This window comes from Lates calcarifer, linkage group LG15 (assembly GCF_001640805.2).
Source record: "Lates calcarifer isolate ASB-BC8 linkage group LG15, TLL_Latcal_v3, whole genome shotgun sequence".
NCBI classification, from domain to species: Eukaryota; Metazoa; Chordata; class Actinopteri; family Centropomidae; genus Lates; species Lates calcarifer.
In genome coordinates this window covers 13966429-13977025 of record NC_066847.1, presented here as the reverse complement: position 1 = coordinate 13977025, position 10597 = coordinate 13966429, and the positions used below count along the sequence as shown (strand labels likewise).

Here is a 10597-nt window from a genome sequence, read left to right as displayed (position 1 = left end):
TCAGCTAAAACCTTCAGATGCCAGTGTTCAGTGTGGCTTTATTATGGCTCGTTATCATTTTTACTTTAACTGAGCACCCTGATTTCTGCAAGATAAACAACCTCCACTGAATATTCTGATGCATTAACGTGTTATATTCCTTCAACTATTACATTACAATCAGTTCAAAAGTTATTTGACTCAGTCCCACACACACACCATCCTGCTGCCACAAATACACAACACCAACTGTGGATTAATCCACCACTGGAAACAGTCCCCAACAAAGTCACCGTTTCCTCTGTTTGAGTGATGTTTGATAAAAACTACAGAGAGCAGCTGTTTCAGGAAATGACTGAGACTTGTGGATGTTCTGCTGTTTTAGGACACAAGCCCAGACTACAGAAAGAGCACACAGCACTGTAGGTGATAAAAGGATTGACTATTTATTCAACCGTCACTGTACAAAACATTCCTATTTATAGAGTTTACACTGCCACAGATCATTCAATCATCATCAACAGTTTGTAGACTAAACAGAAGCAAACTGATGCTGACTCCATGATGGGCATGAGCATTTGAGCATAGAATGATTGACATTCACCAGCCTGTCCCTTCTCTGCACAATATATTCAACAACTAATATCAGATCATGACATGTTATAAAAGGTATCAGTAATCAGTAAAGGACTGTTTCCATCCTCCTGGTGCAGTTCTCACACTAATCAGGAGCAGAGAACTGCTTCACTTTTTTCTCATGTTTTAATTTACAGATGCAGACACGTGAAGCTCTCCTCTTCAGGTCAGGGTTCCTGTTCTCCAGATTGTTTGTGAAGGTACTATGGCCTGCTCAACAGAGTCCCCTCGGTTTCTGTGGATGGTGTCAGCCTGATTCACTTTCCCCTGCCGTGTGTGTATCAGCCTCCTCTCCATCACTGTCTTTGTCCCAGTCTTTCATGGCGGCTCCCATCATGAAGTCATCTCTGAGGACACTCCAGGTGGGCTTCTCCTCTGCTGCAGCAGCCTGTGCGCACACACACACACACTATTGTGTCAGTATTACGCATTGGTTTGACTGTACATGACGACATAGAGTATTTCCAGACTTTGCCTTTAAAGCAGAGAAACTAGAAACAGGTAACTTGTGTTAATAACACAGTAGAAACTCATAGAACACTGTCACCAGTTTTTTACAGTGGACCTATGGGAACCTGACATGTTAAACTGATCATAGTACGTTTCACTACAGCTCAGACTTGTCAAACACTGTGAGCTTTAGGCTCAGTGAGTGCTCCATGTTCATGAGGCAACACTGACACCATGTGAGTGCTCACTGAAATCACAGTTTGTTAGATGCAGTCAGAAAAGGCCCAGTGTTGAGGTAACTGAATACATACATGAAGAGTGACACAGCAGCACACAACACTAACAGCTTCATCTTTATTTCAACATGAAGAGGATTTCATTGTTGTACTGCTCCAGCTCTCCACGGGGAACTAACAAATAGATTAATATTTCTACTCATTTTACCATAAGTGTTATCATGAAGACTGTATTGCCATGAAATTTTGTTTGCATTCTGGGGGGGTAGATGTAACCCCCCCCACACACAACAGAACAGAGCATTAGACTGAACTCACAGTGTGCTTTTCAGCCTTGCTGGTGCCTCCGCTGCCTCCTTCCATCCTCCTCAGCACATCGATGAAGTCTTTCTTAGACACAGAGGAGAGAATCTTGGCCTTTTTCCTCTCTGAGCCACCTACTTCCTTCACCTTCTCATCTATCGTTTTCTGGTGTTTCCTCACAGCATTGAACAGCTGCACCACCCCTCTGAGAACAAACATACACTGTGGCATCAGGAATGACACTTAGTTCTGATAAGGTCAAACAAAGCCTCATAGAAAAAGGAGTAGACACCTGGTAGCAATCCTCTGTAGAGCTCTCTCAGTCTCTCGGTCCTTCACAGTGTCCGGTTTTTCCCTGCACAGCATCTCCCACGCTCGTCTCTTGTCAACCTGTTGGACACAAGCACAAAAACGTCCTCAAACTGAGCTGCCACCAACTGTTCCTACTGTACAACATCACACAAAATCATCTGCCTGCATCTTCAATCTGCCCTGACAACTTTCCACAGCTGTGAAATCCTGTCAGGGAGTTTCATCTGAGCACCCGAGAGGCCTTAAACGTCACACATCTGTCTCTCAAACTGGACTGGATCATAAGTCATGTCTCACTGGTGCCTGAAGCAGCACGCCCATACCAACACAGCTCCCCTGTGTTGTTTTAATGCAGGGCTGATGTCAGTCTGAACACTCACTAACATCCCTCATGGTTCTTCTCTTCTTGTCTGGTAACTCAGTTTGGTTGGACTGACAGGTCGAGTACTGATTTCAAACTTCTTCCATTTAACAGTTATTGAGGTCACTGAGCTCCTGGGAAAACTCAGAGCTTTAGAAATGGTTTTAGAGCCTTGGCCTGATCAATACCTCACTTATCACAGAGGTCTACAGAGAGTTCACTAGACTTCATTGTTTGCTCTTTGTCCTAGCACGCAGGGTGAACTGTAGAACCTAGGGATTGACCGATTATCAGCTGGGTTGATTATCGGCGCCGATATTCAGCATTTTGACACATATCAGCATCAGCCGTTTTTTTTAATCCACCGGCCGATAAGAGATCAATTTAAAACTGGGTTATTTTGGCTCTGATGCAGCCGCGCCTCTCTGTCTGCAGTCACTACCCTGTCTCCAGCATTGTCCCACCCACAGCACCATCTGATTGGTTACACACAGAGCCACGGCAACAGCCAATCAGCAGTGAAAGCTGTGCATGCACAGTGCTCACACACACTGAACTTTTTGCACCACAATCTGGTGCTGCTCAATTGGGACTATTAATTGATTTGAGACTCATATTTCTGTGCAAATTTTATTTAACTTTGTTTTATTTACTTTACAAAACTTCAGGAAGCTATTTATTTATTTATTTAATTAAAATTTCAGTCAACTTTATAAGAGATGCTGCTGAGCCTGGGAACTCCCTGCACTTTTTGTTTTTGTTTGAACTTAAAACAAAGATAAGTGAAAGATAAAAAATAACATTTCAGTTATATTGAAATTTTGGAAAACTTTATTTACTGTAGAAAACTTTAGGGAGCTATTTATTTGTTCAATTTGTGTTTTAATTTAATTTTATTTAAGATATGCTGCTGAGCCTGGGAGCTCCCTGCACTTTTTGTTAGATTTTTAAAACAAAGATGTCTATTGTCTAAGATTTAAAAAAAAAAAAAACCTTTAACAGGCTGCAAATCTGAAAAGCTGTTTAATAAACATATGCTTAAAGGCATTTAAACAAAGTTAAGTGCTGGAGTTTGTATTATTCAAAATTTTGATGCCAATATTTTCATTTTTAGTGCAAATGAATATTGGCTCCAAATATCGGTTATCGGCCTCCTTGACTACTAATAATTGGTATTGGCCCTGAAAAAACCACATCGGTCTATCACTAGTAGGACCTTATGGATTCGGGTGTGTCTGTCTTTCAAAAGTATGTCTAGTGCTAGCTGTCACCCATACAATAAAAGATGTGCAGCCGACTTCTTTTTTGCCGTTTGCTCATGTCAGGACCTTAAATTATCAGAGAAACATGCTGAGCCAACAGCCCCTCCTGATGTCTGCTCAAGAAAAAGTTAACTAGCCATAATGACTGCTGTGTGTTTGGAGGAAAAGGGTGAGGCTTGCATGCTGAAGACCGCCATCCATTCAACTGTGAAGCACAAGGGTACAGCATTATATTGAGAGGGAGCTTTGCTGCAGGAGAAACTGGTGCACTTCACAAAATAGATGGCATTATGAGGAAAGAAAATTACTCTTCACTGGGCTCATTACCTGCTTCTTTCTCTCCAGCTGCTCTAGTCTCTCTCTCTCCTTCATCTTGTCCAGCTCTTTGTTCTTGACCAGGATGCTGCTTTTGCTCTCAGGGGTTTTCTTCCCCAGGATCTTTGCCATGGCCTCCGCCCATCCTGCATTGGTGTTGCTGTCATCTTCCTCTTCATCCTCTCCTCCATCTTCATCCTCTGCCTCCTCCCCATCACTCCCTCCATCACTCGCTGCATCATTGCACTTTTCATCTTTGCTTCCTCCTTCAGAATCACTCTGGTCATTGTCAGCCTCAAACAGAGTCTCTGCGTCGTCTGGAGTCACACAAACACACACTCATGATTAGATACTGTGCTCACTACACACTTCACACTCACTCAGCCATGATGAGATTAGAATGATACAATGTTTTGTTCTCACATAAACTTTAATCATCTCACTGTTGTTAGGAATAATGAACCAAATCTTGGGTCTAAAAGCAAAAGATGGATGAACTTTCACTCAGAGTGAAGAAAATTTAGAGTTGACTGTGTCTGTAGTAGGGATGCAACTGTACTCTGTAAAATATTGAACCGTTTGGTCCACCCTGCACGCTACAATACGCCCTTATGGACCAGGACGCAGGTTTTCGGTTTTGCAATTCATTTTGCCTTGGTGCTTACCCCCTTCCAGCGTGTGTATGTGTGTGCGCGCCTGTCCAAGCAGGCGAAAGCCCTAACCTGCGAGTCCAATCACTGTTGTGCCTCCACCCACTCACACTGTAACTGGAGCTCACAGAAGTGTAAAAAAAGAAAACAAACAGGCATGGCCAGCACTGGCAGATGAGTTGAGAGGCAAAAGTTTGAAGAAGCACTGGCTTAATTCAAATCTCCAGTGTGGGATCATTTTGGTTTCGCTGTTGAATATGACGACGAGGGAGTGAAAACAGTTAACAGAAATTTCACTGTCGGTAAACGTAAACACAAGCAATATGACCAAGCAAAACAACAACTGTCTATCCAGAATGCTTTTGAACAGACCTACCGCGGCACTTTAGACAAACATAAGAAAATAACCTGTGCAGTGGGAGCATTCATTGCCAAAGATTTGCAGCCCTTTTCAGCCCGAAGATGTGGGGTTTCGTCACTTAATGCAAACGACCCACATTATGTTGTGCCCTGCCATACACATATATACATATATAGACACGTATACATTTCAGCAACGTTGTTATTCCCAACCTCTATAATAAAACGCGCAAAGCCATTGAAAACGATTTGGCTAAAACTCAGAGCCTCACACTGACCACAGATAGTTGGACCTCCTGAGCAACAGAGAGTTACTTGACTGAGACGGTCCACTATATGTTGGATTGGCAGATGAAGAGCCTTGCTGCAGACAATGTTGACAGGCTTATCTTCTTACAGAAAAATCTCATAATAGCAGAGGAATAAATAGCTCATGCCCATATTGGCTAATTGATATTGCACTTTACATCCAGAATGTAGCCTATCCTGAAGTATGTTCATTTATAATAGGCAAAGCACTAGCTATTTCTGAATTTATGTTTCCCCCAGACTGTATAGAGCAACAATTTGTCAAGGATAAAGTGAACTTTTTCTTTGGAAATTTTCTCTTTTTTTTCCTACTGTATAGTGTATAGCAGTAGTCAAGGCATAAGAGGCAGTTTACCACTGGAAAGTGTTGTGCTTAGTAATGGTTAACTTGAAAGGAAAGTGCTATATTATTCAGTACACGAGTGATGCTGGAATTTGTTTACTTTGAAATGCAGTTTTTGCTGACAAGCAAAATAAAGATATAATTTTGGGAGAAAAAAAACTGTTCTCTTTACACACAAAGCATGTACCAAAACTGAACCGAAACCATGGCCCACAAACCGAGGTACCGTGTGCTACCTGTACCACTGTACCCCTAGTCTGTAGTACTGCCATCAGCTCTTAGAAAAGTCACTTCATGTTATTGTCTTTATTTTCTGGTCCTGAAAATCAAATCTGAAACATCAGAAACAGACAGAGCAGAGGCTTGTACTACCTACACTGATTTAACTCTCAAGGAAGGTCTGGGTTAACAAACCTTGGCTGCCTCAATCTGTATTAAACAGTACGACGACGGTGGTTAAGATGACGGGTGTTAACTTAATTGGAGTTTGTGCATGTGCATAAAAGCTGTGTGTAAAATGAAGAGTGCACTAGGGCTGCATGATATTAGGAAAACATGAGATATGCGATATTAACAGTAAAAAAAAATGACACTCTTAATGAAGAAAATGGTTCTTTTGCTGTTCTCTGGTTCTTCACACACAACTTGTGTGAGGCACTGTTCTCATGGGGGTCAAAGCCTGTGCAGCACTCTGCTATCTGACCCTTGAAGAGTGGAAAATCGCAACAATAAACAAGTGCTTATGAGAATAATTATTATGCACTTTCTGCTTGCCTACCACTGTAAGCAGACAGTATGTTTAGCCAGCCCAGCACTGTGATTGTGTTATCATAGCTACAATAGTAGATCTCCTGTTTGACATATACATCAGAAAAGATAACATGCCATTCCTACACTGTGTTAGCATTTTGCTGTGACACCTTGCTAGCAAATCAACGTTAGCCGGCATATGCCGGCCTTTGGCTGGTATGGTATCTGTTGTTGACCGGCAGGTGAAAATATCACCAGCCAAAATGTCCGGCAGAAAACCTGCCAATTAATAGTCTGTTGTGTGAGGTATAAAAATATGTTGACAACTGAAAGGATAACTTATTTTCGATTTACTTTGATGCAGACAAGTGCAGCGTTTGTTTTCTTTGCAGCAGCTATTGACGGTGTCCGGTGTCCTGTTGATCAATACTACACCGATTCCAAAGACGTTTGTCCTTATCAGTTATTTTACAGCCAAAAACATTAATTAAGTTTAACAAATAACAGAGTTATCCCTTTTTACACATAATATATCATGAAAAGGTTTGGTTTTACCTTTGTATCATGTGACTCAGCTCGACTTGCATATTAACATTTAGCACAACTCTGACATGTCTAAGCAGACATCCTTGTGGGGGTTATATTTATTTTAAATAAATTACATTTGTTGAATCATGATGTTTGTGCTTTATTGTTGTCTAAATAAAGGCCATTATATGGCTGTTTAAAACATATGTCCGGTAGTTGTTCCATATGGCCAGAATTCCTTAATATGAACGGACACCTTGACCGTCAGAAAAAACTAAAGCGTAATCTGCTCACTACCCAATGCTCCATGCACTTCTACCTCAGTTTATAGCATCTACATAGGGGTGGGCATCTAGGGCAGAATGGCTCCATCTGATTGGCCAAACATACTGACAAGTAGAGCGTAAATGCAGAGCACATGGAAATATGCCATTTTAATCGCAGTTCAAGCAGTCTGTGCAATATGCATGTTATACACTTTGATATGAAACTGATGGTCTTTAGATAACCCCGTCAGCCCCCATACAGAGTCAGCCTCTCTCCATTATCGCCAATATTGATTGGTTCTTCCACCTGTTGGGCAGTACTTACGCAGGATAAAATCGAGTTAAACTCTATCTACATTTCGTAGTACAGGTTAATCGGGAATTTACACCCAACACCACTAAGCTTCTCCTGAAGTTACCATGATAAGCCAGTAAACTCGCTTTGTAGTACAGGCCTCAGGTCTAATGTCATCCGCCATGTCAATTTACTTTAAAGTCTCGTCTGACCGTGTGAGATTTCAAGTTTTGCGAGTCAAGACTTTGGTTGTCGGTAGACAGAATCTGTTTGTGTGAGGTGTGCCGTATTGGTCATCTCATTGCACACCACACACAGAAAGAACAAAACTGTGAAATCTGACCTTATTTGTCATCATGTGTGTGGTCTCTCACATTTTCAAATCTTTTAATGTGTTCCGGGCTGACTCTGTGGCTCTTCCGCTCCAGTGTGTGGAGGCTCTACAAACACACTGTCCTTGCAACATCATGATTGGTGACGTGACACCACCACAACAGTACAGATACAACGTACCATTTGGTGCATCTGAGATCAACTGCAGCTGGCTGTGCCTGACTTGATGGTCAAATGTGAACTGCCACTGACTGCTGGGAAACGACTGCAGTCAAGCCAGACACATTTCCCGCAGTGTGACTGAGTGCATGGTCAGTTTGCAGTCTAATGTAGTTAGCTTAGATGTGGAAATTTGTTCTGAATGAAGAAATCTGAGGGAGGGCCACATGACACCCTGCCAATTACGTATTTTTAAAAGGTTAATCCCCCATTTCAGGCACTCAGGCATTAAACCTTATATGTTTGTACGAGCTGTCTGTGTGCTCTCGTGAATTATATTCATGTTCTCTCCTCAGATGCTGGAAAGGCATCTCTGGAGCTGTGGAGGACATAGAAGTTCAAATCATGGAGATCCTTAAGCATGCTCTTCAAAAAGTCAGAAGATAGATATTTATAATTATTGTATTGTAATATTAAATATATTTTATATAATTTTGATATTATTAGATATTGTCTTGCAGATTGTGAAAAGTGCATAACTAAGAAAAACATGTTTTGTGTGGTGAGCCTTTCTTCACTTCATTCCTTAGATTGAGACAGCACAGAGACCCATGGCTCCACAGACTGCACGACTATAGTGACTGTTGTTCATTGAATACCTGTAAAACCTGTAAAACTTTCACTTTATGTTCCGAATTTGGTTACAGTTTCACAGTCAATTATAAACTGAATATTGATCAAAGAAACACCAAGTCTTTGTACTGGCATTTCTTTTTCTTATACAAATTGCACTGAATAACAACCATTAAATATTTAGTGCATGATTTCAAACATGCGAAGGTTTGGTTTTACTTCCATTGTTTTTAGAGTGTTTGGTCAAGTGAATTGGCTTGACTGTAATATTAACATTTAGCACAACTCCGACATGTCTAAGCAGTCGCGCTTTATTGTTGTTCAAATGTAGGCTATTATGGCTATTTAAAACATATGTCTGCACATCCGTGGAACGGATCGGGCATTCTCGTAAAACAGGATCGGGATGCCGGGTACAGATCAGGCTCTGATAGACGTGGGGAGAAAAATACAAACGTGAAGGGGAGGGCGGGGGGTCCCGTTGGTGGGGCTGGACGCCGTTCTAAGACCATGGTAGGGGAAACGCTGTTTCTATCATCCATTACATACCACGTGTTTCTTTTTAGCAAAGGGAGAATACAAAGAATGATATTTTTCTTTTTTGGAGACTGGCAGTCTTTAGACATCCTCGTGGGGGCAGTACTTATGTAGGATAACAGGTGCCGCCCTGCCAAGACAATGGTAGGAGAAACACTGGTGGATGGTAGCGATACATGGACCAAAGGATGGGTCCATATATCTCTACCATCCACCAGTGTTTTTTATGCTCCGCTTTTTCCATTTCCAACCTAAGTTATTTTAATTAGTAATTCTTTTCTCACAGTCAAGCGGCAGAATTGAGCATCATTAGTGTTGCATACTATTGATTTGAATAATCCTTTAAATTGGGGGGGGGGTTATTGTCCTGAAAGACAATATAATGCTACCAAAATATGCTGTACTAATGATGGAAAATATGAATGCATACCACCTTATAGAATGCTTATATTTCATCCTGACTTGTTCCCAGGTTCAGATTTCCAGCTGAAAATACTGTTAAAATGAAGTTTATATTTAACATAACAGCATTACATTCATATACAGCAGTGTTCTAGGCATCATTACATCATTAACAGTGAGTAATAGGTCATTTTCAGAAATGAGACCCACGTGTTGACTGATCTATGTATCCGAGTCCTTACATCTCATATTACAAATTAAGAATCCAGAGAACATTTGACAAGTCTCCCTGGCTTTGTTGGCAGCCGTGGTTTTACATTTTGCTGCTACAGTCTCTTTAAATAAAGAATTTACGTGCATTCTTCATCTGAGAAATACTGTGCACGCACCTTTTATGCAATTAAGTTAACGCTCACTCAACTTACCGACATCTTAACCACCGTCGTAGTACCGTCTAACACAGATCGAGGCAGCCAGGGTTTTTCAACCCTGACTTTCCTTGATAACCCCGGGTTAATTCAGACAGATGACAGAAATAAACAGAGGTTGACACTGCTTGTATTTCGTTGTGCATGTGTGTGTTTGTTGCATGTAACGGACTCACGTAATTTACGTGAAGGCAGCGGGGTTCCTGCTAAGCTAACATAAGCAGCTAGGTCGGCTCTCTGTCAGAATAAAAACCAACAACAATACCTCTATCACGAGCAACAACAGAAACAAGACAAAACAAACTCACCTAATAACTGCACATGTTCTCCATCCACAGCCGCCATCTTGGAGTAACACCGAAATAGTTCTGCAGAGTCTGAAGTTCCGCCATTGGCACAGCCCTTTCCTGTTCCGTTTGTAGATTCAAGATTTATGATTCAGTACTTTATTACCAAACAACTTAGTTGTTAGGAATTTGCCTCAGTGTGCTCATGATAGAGCAACAGGTGTAACATAACGTACAATAAGGGAAAAAGCATGTGACACACCAGGGGCACCCAGAGAGCTGCCAGCCAGGCAAGATAAATTTCACTGTTTTTCACATTTTAACACAATTTCATTCCCACATTTGTGAAAGAAAAGCATAACACTTTTTGGGAAAGTCTGTGACTAAACCATCAAATCTGATAAAGGTTATTTAAATGCTGAGCCACAGCAAAAGAAGAATGGATGGAATCGTAAAAGAAACA

At 41.3% G+C, this 10597-nt stretch overlaps 1 protein-coding gene across 1 annotated transcript; it reads right to left on the bottom strand.

Annotated features, from left to right (window-relative positions):
* Nucleotides 1-400: 400 nt before the first annotated feature.
* Nucleotides 401-10273, bottom strand: rrp15 (ribosomal RNA processing 15 homolog). The gene is made up of 5 exons (XM_018680727.2): nt 10156-10273; nt 3867-4171; nt 1897-1994; nt 1620-1809; nt 401-1003 (listed from the first exon to the last, which is right to left on the bottom strand). Exons 1-5 carry the CDS (start codon nt 10190-10192, stop codon nt 863-865), a joined length of 771 nt encoding a protein of 256 aa, XP_018536243.1. The 5' UTR covers nt 10193-10273; the 3' UTR covers nt 401-862.
* Between the last annotated feature and the right edge of the window lie 324 nt (nt 10274-10597).

Excerpts from the sequence above, each read along its gene's own strand:
- rrp15 (XM_018680727.2), bottom strand. The coding sequence starts at position 10,192 with ATGGCGGCTGTGGATGGAGAACATGTGCAGTTATTAG. Across the intron at positions 4,172-10,155 it reads AGAACATGTGCAGTTATTAG|ACGACGCAGAGACTCTGTTT; the intron begins GTGAGTTTGTTT and ends GTGTGACTCCAG. Across the intron at positions 1,004-1,619 it reads GCAAGGCTGAAAAGCACACT|GCTGCTGCAGCAGAGGAGAA; the intron begins GTGAGTTCAGTC and ends GTGTGCGCACAG.